This window comes from Strigops habroptila, chromosome 7, assembly GCF_004027225.2.
Source record: "Strigops habroptila isolate Jane chromosome 7, bStrHab1.2.pri, whole genome shotgun sequence".
Classification (NCBI taxonomy): Eukaryota; Metazoa; Chordata; class Aves; order Psittaciformes; family Psittacidae; genus Strigops; species Strigops habroptila.
The window spans coordinates 53,533,000-53,558,778 of record NC_044283.2 but is presented as its reverse complement, the minus strand read 5'-3'; the positions used below and the strand labels follow the sequence as shown (position 1 = coordinate 53,558,778).

Below are 25,779 nucleotides of genomic sequence, written 5' to 3'. Positions count from 1 at the left end.
GGAGTTTCAAAGAACACCATGTATTCTATCACCTCTAAGATTAATTTTCTTCTTTTAAAGTCTAGGGATTCCATCAAGTTGGATGACCTGAAGGCAGAGGTGTCACCACGAATTTCGGCAGAAGATCTGATTGATTTGTGTGAGTTGACAGGACCTAGTCATTCCAAAACACCTGTGAAGAAAACAAAGTCTAGCAAGCCAAAGTTGCTGGTGGTGGACATCCGTAACAGTGAAGAGTATCCTTCAAATCTGAGTGCCAGCCTTGCCAAATCATGCTTGTGTTAATTACTTCTTCATTGTCTACAGGCAGTGAAATGTTAGAATGATAGATAATGGAAAGGGATGTGGTAGAGGTACAGTGGAAGGACCAATGGCAGACTTTGTTTGTCATGGAAGACCTGATTGCAGAGAAGAGGACAAATGTATTTTTGCCTTCCCATTTTAAGCTGTGGGTTTAATTAAACCGCTTTGTATCAGTAGCATGAGTGCCTTAATGCTACTTTTTTATGACAGGAGTTGTCAGCAGACCTTCCTCATTTAGTATTTTGGAAGGGTGTGAGGCTTTCCGATTAAGTGGAGGGGAGATAAAGAAAAGTTGATAGCTCATTACTTTGCCAGTCCCTCAGTGGAAAATCAATTCCTATTGAATGCCTTCTTGGTACTGTCAGGTAATGCAGCCATATGGCTGCCTTATGTTCTCTAGTTAGCTTATAACCAGAAAAGTCTTAAAGGTATCTTGAAGCTATATTTTTATCAACACCTTACTCATTTATTGTTTTTCAAATACACAGGGTTTTGTATATAGAGTATTTTTTAAATTGTTTTTCTGAAGTAGCATAGTTATGGGACTGGGTTTGTTTGGGATTTGGAAAGGGGAGCCCTTATAGATGTACTTTGCCAGGAACACAGATCTTCATCAACATCCATCTAAAAAAGGGATTAATAACAAGATTTAGTCGAGGTAATTATACTGAGCATTATACTGAGTATTTGGGAATATACTTATTATTGGTTTGTATCTTTTTTTTAAGCATTGCTCTTTTCATAATAGCAAAGGTGATGTAGAAGTTGATTTTGTGGTACATGTACTCTTAGCTTGGTGTGTCAGAAGCTTAAAAACACCTTATTTATATATCTACATTTGCCTATTAAGAATTAATGTTTTTAGCTTAATGGGCAAACAATACTCAATGGAAAAATAGCAAAAGAATAATGAGTGTTAGTCCACCTTTTACTTTCAGAAAGGAGAATTGTTCGTTTTACATGTGTGGTTTGATCTTAAAGATCTCCGATAAGAGAGATTCAACCAGCACCCAAACCTGTATGATTAGAAAAGATCTTCCAATGTCTAACAAATGCTACTAACATACTGCATGCTTATTAGAAAAGTATAAATTCAAGACAGTGAAGTGAATGGTGGATTGATGCCAATGTTTGGGCTAAAATAAATAATGTTTCAATTTCATATTTTTCATCTAGCTTGTAAAAATACCACTTTAAAGGTAATTGTATATGCAGAAAAACACTGCGTAAGAGTGCATAACTAACTAACTGCATAACTAACATTTTTCTCTATTAAATTTTTAGCAATATTTGTTACAAAGTAGAGTGAAGTAGAAAAATAAATCTTGGGTTTAATATGTAGACGTAAATCTATTATTTACATAGTAAATGGAATACTATAATTGGACTATTCCAAATTAAATCTGTTATTTTTCAAGGAATTACAATTTTATTGTATGCCAAACTTGAATGTGTAATGTGATCTGCTGTGTAGTTAAGACAGAATGGTCAAAGGAACACAGAAAGTAATTTTTCTTTTGCTTGCATGTATTAATTTCACGCATCAATTAGGGATTCCAGTTGAGTAGAGATACGTGTGTCTGAGTAGTTTGACTCTTTGTATTCTGGACTTCAGCAGCTTCTTTACTCCTGGATCTAGATTGTTGAAACATGATCCTCTTTATTCAGAAAACAGTAAAAATGCAGGCTATTTTCTGAGAGATAATTTCTTCATCAAGGGAGAATACTTTCAGACTCAGTTTAAAAGAGAATTCCCTGAAATTAAAAACTATAAAAGCTTATTATTACTGCATAGAAAGCTTTGATACTACCAAGTTAAATAAAGTTTCTATTTCTACATACATCATTCTGTTATTAATTATTTAAGCTACTTCCTAGAAATCATCAAGGAGAATGCAGAAGGAGGGCGAGTAATGTGAAATGCCTGGACTACAGGCATTGCACTGAAAGGCTGTTATATGTGTACAGTAATGGATTTATTTATGTTATTATCAGGATCAAAGGCAAGGTGTTTGCTTAAATGTTTCTATAGCTTTCCTAATAGCTTGATAGTAGGTTCTGCTCTAGTGTCGTACTAATCCTATTCTATTCTAGCAGAGTAGATTCAAAATTTCAATTGTTTTGAAATCATTGGACTGCTATGAAGAAAAGAGTTTTATGAGGCTGTCTTTCATAATGCAGAATTTTAGTCAGACTTTCCATTTATATTTCTTGAATGAGGGCTGTCGTGGTTTAAGCCCAGCCAGCAACGAAGTACCACGCCGCTGCTTGCTCATTCTCCTCCACTCCCCAGCACAGTACTAGCTGCTATAAAGAAAACCAACTCCATCCCAGCCAAAACCAGGACAAGGAGGCATGCTGGAGAGAAAATCTTCATAGCTTGAACAGTGCGCTGTAATCACTGCTGCTGTTTTCACCTGGTTGGAGTTTATGGTAGACTAAAATGTCCTGTCCTTTAAATCCTCATACCCATCTCATATTAGGAGGTAGGGAATGCCATTAAAAAGGCAGCCTGATAGGTAGGAAAATTACCTCTTGAGTGAATTGGCTTGTATGGCAGTTGTAGAAGGAAACATATGGTCTGTAGAAAGCTGTTGAACTGTCAGTGGTTCTGCATATGCATGGGAAAACATAGGAATACTGTGTGCAGTTCTCACAGTAAGACAACAGTCTTTGTGTTACAAAATTTCAGCAAACTGTACAATAAAATCAGGCAGTCTCTGTTACTGCAGTGTGTGTTTTAAAATATGACAGACCATTGTGAGGTGTTTAAAAAATAGGGTCATTTTATATGTTTTGTTGTTAGTCATCTTCATCATCTATGTCTGTAATGCTAAACTTCACTCTTACTTTGTTATCAGTGTGATTTGAAAAAAGCATGAGAGGACTTTCATCAAGTATCAAACATGTTTCATATTTCATATAAGGATACACTTGAAAGCTAAGGCATTTTTTTTTAATGAAGCTCACATTCCAAGGCCAACAGCTACTGGCCCTTTTTCCCCAGTAGACAGCTTTGTAACAGAAAACTTTCTAATGAAAGGTAGTATACTCAAAGCAGTGTCTGTGTCGGCCAGCAATTCATCTAAGGTTCATTTCATTAAGCATGTTAGCAGAAATACTGGCAGTTTTCCATTCCTGTTACAAAAGTTATAGCTGCATACTTACGGTCTCTCAGTCTATAGCACAAAATCTTGGCCTTTTTGTTAATTGTCTTAGTACTGGAATGCTTTAAATGGTCACATAAGGTTAGGGAGTGTGTGAATGACAGCAAATACATTTTGGATCTATCTAGTTTGGCACTAATGTTGCTGTCAAATGTATTTATTTTCTAAAAAATTACGTCAAGTTTCTCTGAGCAGTTAAGCATACTCATGGCATAAGTGTGAGCAACTAAATCTGTCCGAAGTAATTTTCTGTCTAACTGATGATTGTTTCAGAACTTTTACTGTGGTCAGTAGCAATGAGAGTGATGTGGTTGTAAATGGGATTGAGGAAAGGGGGTTGGCACAGATTAGTGAAGGAGAGATGTCATAATTTTCCCCTTCAAAATAGAAACAAACTACCAACATTAATGAATGGTACATGATCATCTTTTGTTCTTTCAAATGTTTTTATATAGCCATGTTTTTCCCAAACTATAACAATAATGATCATAAAGCTGAAACTGTTACACAAATCACAAGAAAAGCATGCTAATATTAACCTAAGTCAATTAAATCTTACCTCCATTTAAGGCACCTCCTATATTTAAAAAGGAGTCTGGAATCTAATTATAAATTAAACTAGCTTTCTGCAAGTACAGTTGTAAAGAGTGACTAATTGGGTATTTGATATTGTAAATTTTTTTGCAGAACTTTGCTGTTTCCCATCTTGTCAAAGCTCTTCTTTTTTATTATTGGGGAAAGGGAATGTTCCCAGGCTTGTGTGTACAGTCCATGAAAGTAATTCAGAGGTTTGTCAAGGTCATAGTGCATTTTCAAATTCATAAGAAGTGGGGTAGTAGTGATCCAGCTTAATTTTATGGAAGAGACTTTCACATTCAGTATTTGTTCATAAAATCTTATTGAATGATCATCCTTTGAGAGTGAAGTACAACTGACTATATCTCAGTGTTGCTTGCACTTGTATGTTGTTTTCTTTTCAATACCCAATACGAACTCACTGTTACTGGGATTGCAGATAATATACATGATGCTCATTGTCTGGGAATCTGAGTGCATGCACATTAGAATTTCAGTTTGGATCAAAATTGCAGGGGACTCATGGCAGTTGTCAGAAGGCTAAAGAAATTTTCCAATAATCCTCATTTAGTTTTGGTTCTCATTGCAAGTACTTCCTTTTGCATAAAGCTTCTCTGGAAGAGGTGCTCCTGCTGCTTATTGGTAATTGGCTCCTGTTATCAGACTGGAGTTGTTTTGAAGTAAAATCCACAAAAATGTGTATACTGTGGATATTGGTTCTTTAGCACCAAGTGTTTCATTCAGTTTCTGTAGTGCTGTGCTCTGTCCTTCATGAAAAAACTACTCTTCATTCCATCCTTTTTTTCTAGGTAGTGTCAGAAGTTGTTTTCTGCATAAGAGTAAATAGTCAAAGAGGTTAGTCAAAATACACTAGCACAAAGGACCAGCACTGTTGTATCACGACAGCCAGGATGAAGAGTAGGTTTCTTCTACAGCTTTGCGTGTACCACAGATTTCTCTGCCTTTTAGATGTCCTTAACTGATTTTCCTAAGCTTTAACCGTGGCCACATTTCTGGCAGCATCAATGTCCCGTTTGCATCAGCATTTACTGCAGAAGGAGATCTTGTCCAGTGCCCAGCAACTGCCACACTCCAGAGCTTTAAAGGAAGAGTTGTGGTGATTGTAGGAAATGCAGTGAAGAACACAGCTGCTGTAAGTATATTACTATAACGTGTATGTTTATACTTAAAAATACATCAATGGCATGAATGCAGACAATAGTCAATAAATGCTGGAGTCCGGATAATTCTCATTAGTAACTTTGGGTATGATGACAGGATTGAGAGTGATTTTTCTGTTGCTGTTCATTTCTGCTTCTAGACCAAGACATATTTCTCTTTAAGTGCATAAAATGCCAAGAGCCAAACGGAGATTATTTCAATGACACCTTACCTGTTTGATGGTTGGTTATGCAGCTGCTTTCAACAGTTACATTGTAAAACACCAAACATCCTAATTTATCTCAGTAAGATCCAAACCATTCACTAACCTTCTGAGGAATAGGAACAGGAAAAAGATAGTGCTTTGGTATTCACTAATGAGTGTCAATGGGAGATATCCCACATACTACCAAGTAATTTTCTAGGAGCTGTTTTCCAGGACCAGTCAGAAATGTTTTTTTCTGAAACAAAGGAAAACTGTAAGTAGTCTGTCTAAAACAGAACAAAGGAATAACCTGGAACAAGTGTGTGGCGGACAGAAAAGACAGAGGCTTTTAACAGTGCAGATTGTGGGTTACACCATAGTTAAGAAGATACAATTTTCTCCTGTAATGTAGTGACTTCTTATGCAAACTCAGATTTTTTTAAAAATGTTTTGTTAAGTGAAAATTGAATCTTTCCTTTGCAGTGCAGCTAAAGAAAACTTTCAGTGTGCTTAGTAAACGCAGGTACTTCAGTCATGGGAAAGGGTGCTGCTTATCCTCTAAACCCATACTTTCTGCAGCTGAGACAATGTTGACCCAGTTTAACTGGGATTGTCAATATTATAGCATTTCCATGAAAGAGAAATGCTACTTTGCCTCTTGATTTGCCTTTAGAGTTCTTGAAAGTCTAACTAAAGAGTGTAGAGTTTTAAATAGCAACAAAATACTGGATTGACCAGTTTGACCACAAATCAATTAAATACTGGACCCTAAATACTAGTAGGGACTCACCACCTCTATCGCACCCTTAAAGTACATATAAAACCAGCCTCAATTTGACTGCGTTGATAAAGCTTAGAATGCCTTCCTTTTGTGGGTTTTTTTTTTAAGGCCAGTTACAGTTTTACTCTGCGTGACTGCATAGAACTGTTTGCCACTATTCACAAATTTAACCAGTCCGAAACTATATAGCTGGAGGCTTGACGAAAACAATAGCTGATACTTTCTAAATTTTACTAGGTAATGCAATCATACGAAAAATTGCAAAAGTGAATGCTTGGAAACCAAACAATTTTGTACAAAGAAATGTTATAAGATACTCAGCTTAAAATTTACTTTTTCTAAGCAGAGTTATGTATTTCCAGCTGAAAAGGAATGAGCCATAAATTATACCCTCCACCATAAAGGAGAATTTTTCAGAAGCATTCAGTGCTATTTATTCCCATTAAAAATATGGAGATTGGCACTGTTAGATGTTTGGTTCAAATTTATGCAGGAAGGAGAGAGGTGGGGGTAAGTGTGGAAAAAATACTGATTATTTATGGGGCTATTTATAATTAGAAGGTTGAATCTTTCAATTGTGCTTCATATCAGTAGCTTACTTGGCATCATTTAAATAAAAAATTAAAAATTTTTTAAAAGCAAAGTTGAGTCTACTGAACTTTGTGTAGAAAAAGCCTTTTTTCCCTTTTTGCACTTCTTTTCTATTTCTGTCTTTTTTATTTGATTTGGTGCCAGATGATAAAACATTTAAATTGGAAAGAAAAAGCTATCTAGAACTTGATAGATAAGAGGGAAAACTGAAAACTTCATCCCGGCTCTGTTCCAGCAGGAGGCAAAGGAAGCCAGGAGTGCCACAGACTTCAGCATAGCTCTGGCTCTAGTTGAACGCTTCCTTAGGACAGAATTACAACAGAGTGATCCTGCTTGTTAAACCATTTAATTTACCCTAAAGCTAAATGAATAGATTGGCTGATGTACAAGAGCCTTACTGAATGTGCCATTAGCAGCATAAAGGTATTGTAAAGAGGCGCTTGCACTGGGCATTGTGTTGTGGTGCTTGGCTTGTGCTTCTCTACGGAATACTCCTTCCGATAGGTTGGTTCTCACTTCATGCCAGCCTTTCTTCTCCTAAGGGATTCTGGGCACTTGGTAACTGAGCAGATACTTGTTTGTCTCTGAAAATAGCAGGAAACCTCTACATAAAAGACATTATGCTGGAGTTAATCAACCAGATTCTATTTTGCTTTTTAACTTTCAAGTGGTAGCATCTCTTAAGTGAATTAAATTCCCTTTTCCCACATCCATTGATAGATAAGTACCTTGTAAATTCCAGTATAGGCAAGGGATCATTACAGCTGGGAGAATAATACTTATATGAGTGCTGAACTGTAGCTGCTTTTTTTTTTGGTGTATGGCAAATAGCATGTCTTCTGATTTTTGACACTTTCAAAGTCTGAGATACAGCAAGTGCAAAGGCAGATGGTAGTTATGCATATGTAGGATGGGAATTGGGTTTTGGGTCTTTTTTTGGAAGGGTGACATTACTTCTTCATCTCCCCTCCTTTAGTCAACTCTGAGGTCCTTAGCCATTATCTGTTTTCATTTCCAACTTTTTGCCTCTATTACCACAGTGTTGACTGAAATTAGAACAGGAAAATACCTTGCCTGTTATTAAATCATACTCCAACATCTCAGTTTTGACAGTGTCACACTTCTACTTGTGTGATGTGGTGGTTTAATGTATATGTGTTTCCTTGTGGTTTGGTACATGCGTTTTATTGACAGTTAAATGCTGTAATAGAATAAAGTACACAGGACGCTTTAATCTGTCTAATAATTAGTAACTCGTTTATTTCTTGGCTGGGAAAAAGACAGATAAATTGTAAGTCAGAGCTTAAAAAACATGTGTCTTTACAGCAGGGAAATAAATTCTAAACCTTAACTGCTGATTGTTACATTGATTATTTTTTGTCTAGATAAGTTATTCGGCTATGAATATGTTGCCTAGACAATTTCTACAAGTTACTGAAGCAAAGTAGTCATTCTTATTGCATCACAGTAGCTAATAGATAAAATGTATGAATTATCTTCAAAGCAAAGACAAGCAGTCCTGATTTTCCATGAGATCTTTCTGACCCTTTTCAAGGCAAGAGGGAGAGGGTCAGGTTCAAGATTCTTTCAGTATGGCATATTCCTAGCCTGAAAAAACCTATATTTTCTGTATGAAAGAAACGTTTTCTCTCTCTCAGTACACTATAAAAAATGCATTTCTTCTTATATGAAATCTGATACACATAGGTTAAAGTGTCCAGTTACCACTGAATTTGAGTGATTTTGTTGTCATCTTTCTCAGGCCTTTTACAAAAGCCTTGCCGGAGAAGCAAGTCCCTGCATGCTGAAGTTGGTTTCTTGTTACAAACCTGTCTTAAAAACACAAACGGATACCCATAGGTATCTTCATAGGGCGATCTGAAGATTAGGTGTTGCATAGAATACTAAAGGGCAGGTGCATTCATGCTTCTAAAGACAGATACATTTAGTTAGAAGGGTCCAATGAAATATCTGGAGTGAAAGTAAATAGAAATTAGATTATAAATTTCTTTAGATGTTTTCACTATACATCTTTTGGATTCTACATTTCCTTTTAAATATTCCTTGTAAATTTCCTTGTAAATTTTCTTGCAGAAAAGTGATTGAACAAGGTGAATGAAAACTGAAGGTACTTTCTCTTTGCAGAGATGGAGGGGGCTCCTTATGATTCCCAGAATAGTTTTTTCATGTTTGTTTGTTAAGGCATCACCCTCCCTTCTGCATTCAGTCTCGAGACTACTGGAATCATCAGGTGCCTCTTTGTTGCCTTTAAAGAGGAAGAGAATAGACTTGTATTTTGAAGAGACTGAAAGACTTAGTTAATCAGCAACAATCCTGCTGGTTGTAACTCTACTCAAAACATGGTTAAGTCTTCATTATTTTATTCTGTAAAGTCTGTATTATTGTAGCATGCATAATGTATGCATGTTTTCCTTCATCAACAGAAAGTAGCCAGGCTGCTGTTACCTGTACATTGCTCTTCACACAGCCTGAGAAAGATACTTGGGTTGCCAGCCAGGAGCAGTGTTCTGCTGCCCCTGTCAGTCTCGCTTGGGTTAGTTTCCTCTGAATGCCTAAGGTATAGTAGAGGTGACCTAAATATTCCCCCATCCAGCTAGGTATGAAGAAGAAAGGGGGAAAATGAAAGATGGAGGCTCAGGAGCAGAATCTGAGTGTTCCTTTTCCTCTTCTGAAGTAGGTGCCAAGGAAAGCAGGCTACTTCTAAACCTCCAAATAGGTTCTCTGTCTTAATTTTTACTGAGACCAGTGGCTACAGTTACTGGAAATTTTAGTTGCTTATTTGATGTAGACATTGTTTGGCACATCTGGGTGCCTTATTACACAGAGGTTTGGATGTTAGCAAGATGAAGGATTGCAGAGCCTTCCACCTTACCTAACGAAGTATGTCTGACTTCTGATAGATGCTGGCAAGCAGGATCTCAGCTCTTCTCAATCATCTGGAAGATCTGTAAGGACAGGAAAGATGGGAGGGAGGTGGTGAACCCAAATCCTGGAATGGTGCTGTCAGCATCCAGAGTTTCATTCAGGCATGTCAGTCTTGAGTTATACTGTCATCATGGGCTGCATATCTGAAAGAGCACCCTTATCCTTGTATGAGCTCGCATGGGTTAGGTTGTATCCATATTACTCAGGGCCACTGCATTATAACATAGTATTATCAATTTCTGGGGCTGTTTTTCAGCTCTGAGAATGTTCCCTAAACTGTATCTGAATCAGCTTTTGAAGAGGACTGGCTAACTGCTTCAGGAGGGAATGTGTCCATTCTGTGGAAGGTCCAGAGACTTTTATCCTAGAGTTTAAGAAGAAACAGGACAAAACTGGCAGTTTGGGTAGTGTTAGTAAAAAGTACTGAAAATCACAGAGGTTTTACACTGTCAAGTATTCTTCGGAACAATTTTCAATATCTAGAGCAGTCTTTAGATTGGAGGGGGGTAGAATCTTTCAGAAAGACTTATGCTTTCATTTTTATATTCAAGCCAACTGCTGTGTATCTCTCTAAAATTACATATTTCTGTTCACTAGCAGCTTTTTTATTTTCTGTTGAATCAAAAATAGAATAGGTTTGCTTTCTGCATTTGAATTTTACAACCCATACAACTGTATTGAGTGCACTGCACATATTTTGGTCAGTATAAATTAGCTGCATTACAACAACTAAATCTCTGCAATTGAGTTTTCATTTTCAAGTGCTCGCTCTCAGCCTGGTGTTAGGGTTTATTTATAAATTTTTGAAGGGGAAAATTAGAAATGCAGGTGTTTCAAGTTTATTACTTGGAGAAATGTGTTTATTCTCACTTTAATTCTCAGTAAAATTTATCCTGAAATATTTGTTTGAGTAAGCTTGTTTTCAAATCTTTGCATGTAAGTTACCTTTAAGTTACTGCTGTGTTTTTGTACTGATGGAATGGAAAGTGCTCCTTTTTGGCCAGGTCTGCATGTAAAGAATTTTTCCTTGATCTTATTAGAGCAGTAAGTTCAGAGCTTTTCTTTTTTTTCTTTTTTTTTTTCCCTTTCTTTTTTTTAGTATGTGTTTGCACAAAACTGTGCTTTTTGTGTTTTGTATTTTCATTCAGTTTATGCTACTACTGTAACCATTAACTAGGCACTGTTTCGTTGATACGGTGTTCAAGTGCCATTTCATTTCTCTTGGACCCTTTAATATAAGAAGTAAAAGAAGTAGCTCAGTAAAAGCATCTTGTGTGCTGGGTCTGCATTGTGGCGTATGGAAAGTGCTGTTTAAAAAGCTGTGGACTGCTCACCTTGACTATGGTATGCTTTCGGAGTGAAGCCTTGAATGAAATCATGCAGCAAAACAGTCTGCAGTCCTTAAGAGGTTTGTGTAGCATGTGTTTATAAATTAAAACCTACTAAAAATCTTGTGGCAATGGATAAGTACTACAAAATTGGATTGATATTTCTTCTCCAGCTTCTAAAGTATCTCTTTTTCTTCTGACTCTTTCAGAGTATGATACTAACATTTATACCCTGGTAACATTTGTCACAGCAGTCTTTTTTGGTATTCCAGTACAGTATGATACTCTTCCTTCCCTCCCAACTTGCCCTTTAATTACAACCTGTCACAAGAATGTCTGAAGGTGAATAATGTGTACATAGCAACCCTGATGACTAGCCTGAAGGATGCTGGGAATGATGCCACTCAAGCTGTTGGATTATTAGGCTGTAGACAGTCTAAAAATGTGACATGTCTGGTGTAATACATTCAGCACACTTAAAAGCTGTGATTTCACTGCTTGGAACAGGGTAGTAGAAACATTTCGATAAATGTTCTGACGTGCAGATTCTTAAGGCTCTTGATGGTAGTAAAAGAAGCAGCCCTGTTATGCTGTTTGTATTGAGGGCAGCACCAAAACAGGGTAAAATGTTTAATATTTGCCCAAATTTTGATATGAATTTGCTGTGATCTTGTCTTTGAAAGCCTGACTTCTTGTATCTGCCCAAAAGAGTCTTAGCTGAATGCTTTCAAATGTAAATTACAAATTTCTGGCTCAGTTATGCTCACCAGGAAAGCTGTTCTATCTCGAATAATTGATGCATTACTTAATAGAGGAACAGTGTTTCCGTACGTTTCACCAAGGCCATCATATAGTAGTCATTAAACAAATTGCTCACATATTCGTCCTTTCATATGTTATATTTGCTGTGAAAGTAGAAGGAGGAAGTTCAATTGAAAGACTAGATGCAGCCAGTAAAAACACAGTAAGTAACTGAACTTTCTTGGGAAGTGTGTTTTGAGGAAAGGCCACATGAGGCAGAAAGCGAAAAAGGCTTGGTCTTGTAGCATCCCTCTAATCCTCTACCTCAGATAAGCATAACTCGTTTCCTCCAACTAGTGGTGTTGTCTAGATGAAAACAGAGGACTGTGATCCATTGGCGGTATGGGGAAACAGATGTATCTCAGAAGCAATGTCAACACAAACATTTGATAAATTTGAGAAAGTATAATCACTATGTAAATGACATACGGTCCGTTTCTAGTTAAAATCAACCTCGATAGTGGAAATTTAATTGTGCACTATTTTTATAGGTTTCAGAAAATCTCTCTTTAAAATGTAGGTGGTTTACAGGTTACTAAAGATGATGTAACCCATTTGCTTATCTCCTCACCATGTTATCTTCTGTCTTAAGAGCACCTTTGTAAATTAGGTTGTTTAGTGGACTACAAATTATGTGTTCAGGTACCTGTTATTAAACTTCTAGTTGGCACATTATGATAGCATTTGGAAAGGAAATAGAGCCCATGTGTGAAGTCCAAGGAGTCAGTTTCTGCTGTAAAAAGTCTGTGGCATTAATTCAAAAGAGCACCTTAAGCTTTTTTGTGGATCACTGATTTTTTTTCAACTTTTTAGGAAATTTTTTTTTTTAATTAATTTCTTGGATTTAAGATACTGACATTTGAACATTAATGAAGGTCACATTGTGATAGAAAACTGTGTAGCTATTTCAAATAGTCCTTTCTCTCATGTCCCTCCATAAGTGCACATGCCAGAAATAACACTTTCATGTGTTTTGAAAATATAGCTTCATACAGTATATTTTGGCAGGCAAAGTTACCAGGTGGTGCTGGAACATTTCAGAAACATGGTGAACAAGTTCCTGTTCATGTCTGTGACAGACGAACTCCTCTGTCTGGGAGAGGAAGGCACAAATATGTACTGAGGAACAGAACTATATAAAAAGTCAAAGGAAGACTGCAATACTAGTTAGGGACTACTTCTAAATCTACTCTTCACTAAAAGGTATTGTTTCTACTTTCAGTGACACAATGTGAGAAGGCAGAAGGTAAAACTAGGAATGTCTTTAATTGGATCAAATCCTATTACCCTATGAGTTAAACCTTGACACTTTGCATTTGTGGAGACAGGTGTATGTACAAAGCTCTTGGAGGTTGATATTTGGAATATGATGGCAGCTCTCAGCTTATGGCAATATACGTGCCTCTGGACTCCTGATTTGCAAATAATTCCCACAGTAGTGAGGTACCAGTTGTAGTACTCTGCTTACTGTATTTTCCCTCGCTGGATGTTGAGATGCAGTATTTTGAGCTGTATTTGCAGCCTTTCTCACTGAAGATAGGTAAACAACTGCAGACTGTTCTGTGACAACTTACAAGAAAAAAAAAGGCAGTTCATCTCATGGTATATCATCTCATTGTGCTCTTGCGCCTTCTGCCTGTCGTTTGCTAACAGCCACAGACTCCAGTTGCTTGCTTCGCAGAGGCCCTGTGAGAAGTGAGAGATTCCTCACCATAAGATTAATAAAGGAACCTCTTGTCATATGCAGTGAAGAAAATTTATTTCCAGCCATACCCTGGTTACTAAAGCAGTTCTAAAATACAGTGGAACACAGGCCTTAATGCTCGACTCCTAAATGCAAAGCATTTGTTTGCATATTTTCTTTGCAGATTACATGGAACAGTAGTTTTATTATGGCTAGGGCATCCAAAAACTTGGAGCAGAGTTTACCGTTTATTATCTGAAGTGTAAAGTTACCAGTACACATGTGTCAGCAGAGAGAATGGAATCTCTCTGCTGACACATGGGACACTGTACTTGCCAAATAACATGCTGCTTCCTGTCAGTCTGAACGCTTGTGGCCGTTTTTTACTTCTGCCAGTTATGGGTAGCATTAGTGTCTGAGACAGAGCGCCATCCATTAGTCACAGGTGGAGAGCACTGTGAGGTGACAGATGAGTACATATGAAGTAGAGATGTCTGGTAGGAGTATTTCACTAGGAATAGAGACTATTTTTGTACCTCATGGTATGCACAGCTGAGCACTACTTTGGACGAACACAAATATCTTTGTCTCTGTTTTACTATACATCATAACTTCATGGACTGTGATTTATAGCAAGAGGTAGTTGGACTCTCCTAGTGATCTCTATGCATATTACGCCACCTCTGCACCAGAGAGCCTCTCTAAAAGCCTGGCATTTACTTTTCTCATGAAAATCCACCATATGCTCTCATGGCATCCACATATGGTCTAACTTTACTATTAGTTGGTTTGATTGTTTGATTATGGGGATTTTTTCATTTGATCCTTTGAATCCTGTACTGACTTGACCCAAACTAATGGGGGAAGAGATGATTGAACTTCTTTTTGGTCTTCCTTAGGCAAGTAACTGAAGCAAACAACAGTCGAAATGTCTTGACTGATCACTATGACCTCTTATTCTGTCTCAACAAGTCTTCTGTGGTTACAGATCATGTACTAGTTCCTCACTCCTTGGTTAAATCCATCCTGAAACACAGAGAAAGGAATGCAGTAGCTATGTCTGACACATAGTGAACAGAAATAAATTCCTTGCGTATACAAAATACCTTCAGTGTGAAGCAAAAGTTCTGGCTATGGAAGGAGTTTAAAACTTTGCTCCTATGAACTATTACCTGGTAAAGAGATTTTTTTCAGGACTTGTACTTGATCAAGTAATCATGTAGTACATCTTGTTCTGCCTTAGTATCTGTTATACTATCACAGGTAATTAGAAGGAATGTAAATGTAAAAAGAAATCCCATGCACAAAGTTTGGATGGGGTGTTTACTGCTGTTCTTGAGTTGGTAATTTAGTTGTTTGTGCGAAGTTCGTTGCTTGTGCAAAGTTAGTTATTGCACATCATATTTGCACAGGGTTCTGGAATAGTATTTCAAATTATTTTAAAGAGTCAAAAAGGGAATTACAAGTGTTTTACATAGCCCATTTGGAAGCACTCAGTGATTTTATAAATGGTACTAATTTTTCAACCATCTCAAAGACTGACATGGCAGGGCAGTTTTTCTCACAGCTATTGGAAATAAAGTAAAAGTATTATAGTTTCTCTGATTAATCCATTTTGGTGGCTTGCTGTTTAATATATTGCAGTCAGTATTTAAATGGCAAGTTTGACATGATACACAAAATATTGTTCCTTTTTTTTTTTATTTTGATATTTTGATATGTATTTTTTTATATTTTTTATCATTATTGTTGTTTTGATATACAAAATATTGTTCCTTCATCAGCGTAGCAACTTGTCATGAAGCAGCTACATGGAAACTGGCAACTGCTGTGTTTGGTTTATGTAATAGATTAATAGAGGAGAAAGGCTTTCAGGAACTGGGGAGGGAGGAGGGAGATATGCTTGCACTATGTAACCTACCTATGGGCAGACTGGGGGCAGGGGAAGTGCAGCTGCTAGACCCCAAATTCATATTTGACATCTGTGAAATCAAGTCACGTTAGACAAGTTTGACAGGTAAGCAAATACTATACCATCAAACTGTGATGCTTGTGTTTGGGATTCTACAGAAAACAGCTGAGAATTAGACTCATGCAGAGAAAAATACCTGCTATTTCGTGCTGTGAGAGGAGTTCCAGCGATTACTTGAAGATTAGAAAATCCTGTTAGAATGAGGTAAAATGCTGCCTAAGCAGAGATAAATAAATTTCAGGGTTATCAGCGATGCTTTCATGACCACCAAATTAATTCCAGCTGTTTCAACACAGGCCTGGGTTCCTGTGTTGGACTAGTTGGTGCAAAGAAGGAACTTCTAGGGCCCAATTATTTTTTTCTTTTGCATAACTCGCCACACTGAATACAAAGTTATTTCGATTTAAGGACTGTAATGTATGGCATGCTAATGATGTGTCTGTTTCAGTTTGCAGCTCATCTAGTGAAAAACAAGTACCCAAGGGTGTGCATCCTAGATGGAGGAATCAACAAGATCAAGCCAACTGGTCTCCTCACTGTTCCTTCTCCGCAAATTTAAGTGACTGTAAATGTTCAGGACAATCTGTCTGAGTATGGAAGTCTTACCATACAAGATGGATATCCCAAACCCAAAGGGCATTATGGCATCTTCACTATACAAGCTATCATGGTGATCAGTGTCTTATCCTGCAGATCTAGAGCACAGGAGCTTTGTGTTTATTCTTTGATATAGAGCTTCAGTTGGAACAGATGAAGACTGTGAAGCTTCAAGCTTTCCAAGAAACCTTTTTCAGCATTGGTGTAGTGCACAAGTAGTTGAGCAAGTCTGGACACAAAAAGAGTAACTCAGCTGACATTTGGTATCTTATAAATATTTATGCAGAACAAAGTAAACTATCATTTGATGGCTCTAAGCTGCATTTAAATAGATTATTTTTCAAAAGTATTTTACTGTGAATATTGAAAGTTACAAGCTGAAACTGTAGCCTGTGTGTATCCTGTGAGAAAAGTGTGTTCTTGAATATTTTAAAGAGTAATTGCTGTATCTTGTGACCTACTTTCTTTTTGAGAAAGCATTTTTTCATCTGGATTGGAAATAAAGATGTGTCCCGGGTTGGAAGTCACTGTAAGAGCTGCTGCTGAGTCAATCCAAACTATATCATATCCTGCAGAAGTGGAGAAGGCCTGCCTCCTCTGCAGAGAATTTAACATTCTATTTCCGCAAACACAGCAAATGCAACAATGTCTGAAACAGTTGTATTTGCCAGAAAGGTAGGCTTTTGACAATACTATGACTTACGACTATAGATCAGATACTCCAGAAATATCAGTGCTTTCCCATTTTAGAGTCTCATGCCTTAAAAAGAAACAATGCAATTTTACTTTTCATATGAAAACATTCAACAGTAATCACTCTTGTATGAAGTGGAGGTGCAAAGTTTTGTTTGGTTCTCTGCTCTTTCAGCTAGTGGTGTCAATTTTCCTTTTTTTTTTTTTTTTTTTTTTTTAAAATCCTGCTCCTGAAACATGAACTTTTAAATTGACAGATCAAGACAATAAACCTGTTTCTACACTAAACTGGATGCAAGTGCTGTGGATGAGTGAAAGCAGGCTTCCACAAAGGGCATAAGGTGACTGTGCACTAGAGATGTGGAAATTACTTTGCAATACAAAACGAAAAGTATTGAAAGCACAGGCAGAAACAGGAATTGGCATCTCTCTGTTGCTGAAAAGTTAAATATAAATTTGATTCAGACAAGTACCATCTTTCTGGAGATGTACAAACAAACCCACCCTAATTTCTCCCCCTCAGAATCACAGGTTAGCTTTGCTAGCATGTCAGGTCCGTAATTCTAAAAATAATGTGGGAGAAAAAAGGCTAGGAAAAGAAAATAATCTGTCTTCAAGAATGCTACTTGAAAATAGTACCCTTAATCCAGCAAACCCAGTTGTGATAATATGAGACTGACAGTATGGCTCTGAAATTAAATGGGAATTTGACAGACAAGAAAGACAAGAAACTTCAGATTTCTCTTTCTACATTTTTAAAGTTTAGAAAACACTGGTGTGACATGACACTTAATGATCACTTAAATGTATGGATTAAAATGTGTTTCATAAAATGAACAAAATTGCACCAAAGATCTGTTTAAATGGTTACAGTTGTCTGTTAGTTTGTGAACTTGACACCATACTCTTTATTAGAGCATTATCTAGGACACAGCAGTTGATATGATACAACCGCACTGTTAGGGTAATGAGGATTTGCTCTGGAAGGTATGGTTATCTTACACCTTAGCTGAGGATTTTATAGCATGAATAGTTTTTAGTTTGGCAAATGGAACACTGCAGCAGCTAACGTGATTTCATTTTTCTTCTGTCATAAGTGATTTCCAAACCAGACAGTTATGAGAGGAGAGAGAAGGTAGGAGTGAAGGCTGTGAATAGTTTCTATAAATAATTGGCAAAATGATCACTTGTTCTGTGGGTTTGGGTTTGGGTTTCGTTTTTTTGGGGAGGAGAGATTGGGTTGGGGGTTTTTTAACTGGAACCATGGAAGATGGGACCTTTTAGAAGATGCTGAAAGAGGAAGTCATTGTTCTCGCCTGTGTGATGATCAGTTTTTATCCTGAATCTTCAGAAGCTAGGCATTAGCATTATGTGCTGTCTTCAGGGAGGTTTAGTCTTGCCACAGCTGTGGTTTGAGAATTTTATTGAAAAAGTATGATGAGTAAAAAAATGTATGGGGGAAGGAAAACACCTTTTAGCTTTCTATTTTAGCAGTGATTTGTCTAAAACAACTCTGTGCAAGTACAACATGCTGATACATATATGAGCTTTCTTTAGTCTAAGGTCAGCATAATTTACTGAAGCTTTCAAGAAGTTTTTGACTTTAAAAATCCAAGATGCCTGGCAGAGTGACTGAGTTAAGGGATCAGAAATGAAACTTAGGGGCAGATCATCACGTTCCTTTGTTAGCAGAGGATTCTACAGGAGTTTCTGGCGAGGCCCTAACTTTAAATTTATCTGGAGACAGAGAGGAACAGTGAGGTTACTAACAAATTTCCTGATACTGCAAAATCATCCGCTGATCCAAATTGTGCCTGGCTGCATGCAGAATGGGAGAGACCTTGTGATACTCAGTGTCAGAGAGATTCACTATGAAAGAGTACACATGAGGCCCTGGAGAACAACAGTTTAAATCATATTCAACAGTGCATTTTTTGACAGATATCATTTCAAATGAAGCAGCCAGAAAGCCATATAGGATATTAGTGATTGTGAGGATGGAAATTAACAAAACAAGTTATGCCATCAGAGAATTAACCCCTATGGTACATTTTGAACACGGCATAGATGCGATACACAGGGTTAGAATGAACACAGAACAGAGTCAGAATGTTAGTTATGTTGACTGAAACTCTTCAGTTGGAAAAAGAGGCAACCAAAATAGAACATCCCATCTTTTGTGGAAAGTACAACCTTAAAACATGAAATTTGTTACCAGAAGAGGCCAACAGTTTATAAACATACTCATAAAGAAGGATTAGGCAGCTTTATGGAAGAGCTCTCTTTCTCACTATTAACCACAATGGTTGAGAAACAGTATTCAACTTGGGATTTTCCTGATCTGTTGATTAAGAGATGCTGGGAGAATAGAACTGCCTGGCAAGTTCTGTAGCTAACAGCTAGTTATGGCTGCCAGGTTCTGATGTACCTGCACTTACTACTTTAGTCAGCATTTTTGAAACTGTGCCTATAAATAGGCATACTATGCCTACTTACTTTAATTCAGTTATGCAGGACAAGCACTTGGTCACAAAATTAGCTTCTGATTTCCTTTTCCACAGACAAGGAAAACTCTTGCATTTTGTGGTGATTTATCATTAAAGAATTGTGTCTAGTTTTCGAGGTATTACCAAGTTTAAGAGCATCAAAATGTATTTGCTCTGTAACCCCACCATTTTTGGCACTGCTCTGGTGGAGCAAGCAGTTGTCAGGTTTTGTAGAGCTCTTGAAAGATTTCTGGAGGCCAGGTTTTCTGAACATGTACATTTCTAGCACCATGTTTATTCCAGCTGTACCATTGTCATTATCTGTTTTAGACTGCGACTGGATGCCATAAGATCTAGTAGGAAGAAAAAAAAAATATTAGTGTTCTATGATGTCTTCTACTACTAGCAGAAAAATATCCTATTTCCCAGTGTTTGGCCTGGAAAGGGCAGCCTCTCCTACTCTGTTTTTTCCTACCATTTTAAAAACATCCTGAATCTGTTCCCGCCACCTGGGCTGATAGCTTCCTGCCAGGACAGCCAAATTCCCCACAGGAATGCCAGGTGGGCATCTAAGGAGAACAGAGCAAAGGAGCAAAAAGAGCAAATCCCTTTTTTGGCAGTCTCAGACCTGCTGATCATTGGACTGTCCACCTTTAGACAAGACATAGTCCTTTGAGATTTTTATTACACTTTACATCTAAGTTTTATGGTTGTTGGGTTGTTGGGGTTTTTTGGCTTGGTTTGTTTTGGTTTTGGGAGGTGGGGACGTTACAGGTGGATATTTGTCCTATTTGGTCTGCTTTTTTGAGCAAAGACTAAGGCTATTTGTTCTTATCCTAGGAACCTCCTTTCCTGAACCTATCTTGTTTCCCTTTGTCATCCTGGTTTCTCTAAGTCTAGGACGTCTACGACCATGGTATCTTCCCAATTCAGGATGGGAACAACTTGCCTTATGTAGCAGAAGGGAGGAAGTTATGTTTATTCACTTTAGCTTCCATTAATCTGGTTCACTTCAGGTACTTCTGGTTTGTTGTTTGGGTTTTGCTTTTTTTTTTTTTTTTTCTTTAATTTAACATGAGTTTTCACTTTTGATTTATATTCTCCCCACTGGTAGTCTAAGGTATTTGGTAGTCATTCTTTCTGGTATTTCTGAAGTAGAAACAGTAATCGTAGCAGCTCTGCAAAGACAGAGATGTATTCTTTCACTTAGGTGATTTATTTTTCCAATCTCCTGAATAATCTCTAGAAGTGAAGGGCTAAATAATTTGTCAGGGTGGCTAAAGGGTTTCAGTACCATCCTTTCCTTGTTTCTTTTTCCAGGCTTTAATCTATTATTAGGCTAACTGACAAAACCACTACGCTTCCTTTTTGCTATCCCTCTATGCCTTTGTGTAGACATAATCTGTGCGAGCATAATACAGTGATGCAATGGTATTTCTGTGACCTTTTGGATATCACTATCTAGTCTTCCCTTTCTGTTCTAGCCAGCTAAGGAAGATACCCCAAGATACTGGAGTATCTCTTAGCTGTACTTCAGAGCTGCACCACACAAAACTCAACAAAAAAAAAAACCCAAACCAAAACTCAGGTAATATGAGCTCTTCAGCAGCTCTATCACTCATGTTACTATTCAGGGAGGTACTATGAGAGCCTGTTAGTTTTGTGACCTGAGACATGCTTGCTACTCCTATTTGCAGAGTGTGAATGCTGTCCAGAATATCCCTTCCGGACATTTAATTTACATTTGCAGTTTTGGTAGCTTACCAAGTTTCTTCAGTTAATATAAAAACTAGCTATATCTTTATTTAGATTTCACAGCATTCAGATTGAGTTACTAGGAGGTCTGGGAATTGTGTGGGAATGAGTGTGCCCTTTTAATCTCCCATTTCCAGTTATCTTTTCTTTGCTGATGAGTCAGACTGGCCTCTCCCACTTTCATGTTAGAAACTTAACTACTGCCATCAGTATTATCTTGCTATTTTTAATTCTTTCTCCTTAGCCCAACTTGTGAAGATTGACTGAAAGAGTTATTCCTCCCAAAAGAGTGTTTCTTTCCAGGGCAAGTAGTGAAACTTGATCTGTGCTGACTGAGCTAACATCAGATTTGTATATTAGACTAGCAAAACTACAGATTTTCCGTTTTCCTTGAATCCCAAGCTATAATGCTAGTATTGTCATTGTTTAGATTTCCAGCCTCAGTAGAGAGCTGATGCCAGAAACCACTTTCTGATTTAGAAATAGTGTTTCATTTGCCTTTCAAGTAGCCATGAGGGTCAAAGTTTGCTACTGGTGGTGCCTTTTAAATAGTAACACCAACATACCTACTGGACAACAGTTTGTGTTCTATGACAACAGAGTCTGTATTCCATTAATTTAGGTGGACAAATTCATCTTGTACTACCATAAGCACGTGATCAAACATAATTCAATATTGCAGTATGGCTGTTATCTTCTATTAGCATTTAGTAAACCAATGTTATGCAGAGTTTAAAGAAACTAATCAAAAAAAATAGAATCAGTAGAGTTTTATTACCATGGAATCAGTTTGTAAGTACTTCTTGTAAAGTTTTTTTTCCCCAAAAAGTGTTTAACCATAATGTAAATCCACGTTCAGATTAACCTCAGGTAGTGGTCTTGCTTGGAAAGGTAGAGAGACCCCAGTGCATGCACTCTTGTAATTCATATATTTTACTTCCCTGGTGATAGGTCCTTATGTGCTTTAGGAGCTATATTCTATAATGCACAGACACCAAGTTTCCAAACACAGTAATCTGTGTGAAAAACCAGATACAGTAGAGCAACTCAGATACCAATGTGTTAATCATTGTATTCAATGGGAACAATCCAGAGAAAAGTTGTAGACTGCTGTTTAAATTAATATTTCTTAACTGAAGCAGTCTTAAATTTGTCTTTTCTTTGTCTCTCTAGGGTTATGTGGCATTGCACCATTCTAGAGAGTCATGGCATCTGATGGTATCAGCTCTTGCCAGCTGAGCTGGCCAAAGGAGTAAAAGTCCTGTGAGTGCAGAACAGGTACATGAAATAATTGTGGGGGTTTAAGAGATCCAGTGATTATGGCAGTAGCTTGAGTTATCAGGCTATTATTGCCTGCCTTGCTACAGGCTTTTGGTATGTCTTGCATAATCCGGTTGGCTCGGTTCCGAGGCTAATTACACTTCCTAATTTTACTCAGTCTAAAAAAAAGAAATACAGTGAGTACTGCGACCACTTAAAATGTGTGAGTTTGAGGACAATGCAGACACTGAAGACTAAATGCTTGTCTCCTAGGAACAAATTGTTTTCTTGGGAAGCCAAACATAGATAACATGAGTTCTCCATCACTAATTTTGTAAACAATCCATTCACTTGTAAGTGCTATTAATGAATGAATTTCAGCATTCCCACATACAATTCACAGCATCCATCAAGTATATAGTACTACTGATGAAGAAGCCCTTGTATTAAAAAGCTTGTTATAAATTTTGGTTAGCTACATCCAGCAATCATGTTAACAGTGTGTAATAAACACTTTGGCGCAGTTAGGCCATAATAAATTATAGTGTGTTTTCAATGACTACAATACTTAGATTTTTCAAGATTGGCACCTTCTGTAAAATTAATGGAATACCAGGCTTCGTAACCCTAGAATGCCAGCAATGAAATCATAGCCTGCCTTATAAAGCAGAGGTCAGAGTATAATAAGAAAGTACTTTTATTTTTAATTTTCAGTTCTTTTTTTCTTTTAGCAATTCAAGTGAGTTTATGTTGTGTGCACAGAAGTTATGTGTAGAAGAGGAGAAGCAGATCAGTTTGCATAATGCTTTTGTGTCCTGCTATGGGTTGTTACTCATAAAAATTCTGCCTCAGCAGTAGTAAACCACCAAATTCTATTTGCTAACAGATTTCTCACAGCTTCTCAATAGGGAAATATAGGCAGAGGCCTGCACATAGGTATAGCAGGGGGGTCTAATCTTATTGACATGTTTATATGCTACACTAAAATACCACAACCTAGGAAGTGTCAAGCTTTTTGGATGGATCTCTTTCTTCCTATACCATCCACTTCTTATTCACTTCAGATCTCTATTAAAAGGATTCAATAAGGAACAAATAATTTGTGTTAACAGATAAATTTAGACCAGAATTTAGAACTAAATGTCATGGACACAACCATATGATACTTAGCCTTTGCTAGCAGTCGTAATTTTAGATAAATTAGCATGTGATATCCTGCCATTACTTAGTTTTCCATTGTTTCAGACTGTCAGTGTTCTTACACAAATTGAACACATTCATCCTCTGACTATTCCTGACTTGTTCTAACAGCTTTGAAAGACAGGGTTTTAGCTTTAAACATTTCTCACTTGGCATTCTCATAGCAAGTTGACTAAAAACAAGTCAGAGCTGTTTTTTTTTTTTTTCAATTGCATCCACAGAAAGAACTTTATCTTGTTTGGGAGCTTAGCGTGCAGTTCCAGCAGTGAGCACAGGAGTAGCACAGTCTGTGTTCTGCTGTATAATTATAATTACTTGAAAAGTATTGTTCAAACCTGGAGTTTCAGAAACATACTTTTAGTGAGCACACAACATGCAGCTTCCACAAAAGGGTTGACTTTCTTGCCATTATATCAATTAATTTGATTTGCCTTGGTTCTGTTCCTACTCTAAATACAGTTTTTCTCAAACCCTTCAAAACTTGAATGAGCTGGTATCTCTGATTTTAAATTGTCATTTCAAGTAAAGCTGTTTTTTCAAGCAACGTTGTTTCTCCAGCTTCCACGATAGGTAACATCAGATGTAGGATGATGTCCTCAAGAGAGGAACTTAGTGGCTCTCTGGAGTATTGCATGTCCTAAGTGTAGAACCAGTTTTCAGTGCTGCCTAATGGCAGCTTATCAACTGGGACACTCCTACTCCAAGTCTGGAAAGATGCCCCATTTACAATATGTACCTGGAAGAATGAATATGCAGACTTTAGTTTAGTATGTAACTCTATGCTATATACATACATGTATAATAAATACATCTATAGCAGTATAGTTAGCAAACAGCTTTTTTTAAACTGACAGTGCTGTTAAAAAGTGCTAGCTCTTTTTGTAAGGTCCTCTGAACCTAGCTAGAACAGCTCAAAGGAGCTGGAATAATGACAGTTCCTCCTTTGCAGTATTTGGGTAGACATGTAGTGCATGCACATAAACATGAATCCGGGTGCTTTACTGAAATAAGTAAGTCCTCTTGCCACTTCATGCAGAGAGAAATTTTACAATTACTTTTGAAGGAGAAAACAGGAAAATGCGCAGTTAGAAGCCAGTGCTGTTGCAATCTATCTGAGCTCAGTTGTTCCAAATATCCTCACTGTTTTTGAAATGCTCTGTGCCTCTTGGTACTATATGTGCAAATATATGTTTACCCTTCTTTTCTTCTTAAAGTCCTGTGGGTAAACCAGTATTTGCCCAAGCTTCTTTGCTGTCCTTCATCCTGTCTGATCGTGCTTTTGCTGTGTACTTTATAGGCCCTTCCATCCTCCATCCAGGATTTCATTCAGCTTTTCACAGTCCCTTACCTTTTGCTCACCTTCCCTATCATAAACCTGTGATGAGGTTTCTTTCTCAGAAGATTTTCTTAATGCACACATTGTGTCTCCTGTTCCTGGAAACTGCTTGTCCCTTATTCGCAGATGCCCAAAGCCGCAGATGTTAGGATCCTGGGCTTGTAATGAAATGAGATTGCTGCTGTGCACAGGGGGAGGGAGAAGTGGAAAATTCCTCAGTGCCTCCCTTGAAAAGGCAGCCCTCTCATAATGAATCACTGAGCGAAGTCTTCCTGATGATGGATGAGAATCAGCGGGGGTGGCAAGAGCCAGTTGAAGGCAACAGGAGGCATTCTCTAATTACTCTTTCCTGACAAGGTAGAATAAACTGACACCTAGGACTGTGCTTCAAACTACTGCCTCTTGCTCATTGTTCGTTACAGGAGCACCAATGTCCCTCATGGACTGGGGCTGCTGTTGGGTTATCATATCCTGAGACAGTGGCATGAACTGTCACCTCCCATTGTTGCAAAGACAACCTGGCTGCCTTTTTTTGTTTTTCTCCATTGTTCCACTACATTAAGGATTAGGGTAATCTCCACTGCACACCTGTTCACTTGCTGAAATGTTGCGTTTTCCTGTTGTAGAGCCTCACCTGTTCATGATGATCTTGATAGATTATTACAGCACTGGACTCTCACTGTTTTGTGTGGAAACATATCTGTGCTACTAGGTATGAACCAGGTTAAGTAGAGGTTATTCCATGCAACAGAAACTGCTTCTTGTAACACATAGCAAATTTTCAGAAGTCTTCAGTTACTTCACAAAGGACTTGCAAAAATCTGAATCCTTCGTTAAATGTCTAAATGGGCCCCAAGTTCCTGAAAATCTAGCCTCCACACTCACTGCTACACACTTAAAAATTTGGACTTCAGCTTGGAAAATTTGTCCTCATAAG

General features: G+C 37.6%; 1 protein-coding gene across 5 annotated transcripts in view; it reads left to right on the top strand.

Annotated features, from left to right (window-relative positions):
* Positions 1 to 16,645, top strand: part of TBCK (TBC1 domain containing kinase) — a 99,603-nt gene extending 82,958 nt beyond the window's left edge. For all 5 annotated transcript variants that reach the window (XM_030492836.1, XM_032920068.1, XM_030492835.1 and 2 more), the window contains 3 exons: positions 61 to 236; positions 5,040 to 5,199; positions 15,964 to 16,645. In XM_030492836.1, coding sequence (XP_030348696.1) covers positions 61 to 236; positions 5,040 to 5,199; positions 15,964 to 16,074 — 447 coding nt within the window. In that variant the 3' untranslated portion in view covers positions 16,075 to 16,645. The remainder of the gene's footprint in view (positions 1 to 60; positions 237 to 5,039; positions 5,200 to 15,963) is intronic.
* Positions 16,646 to 25,779: the final 9,134 nt, after the last annotated feature.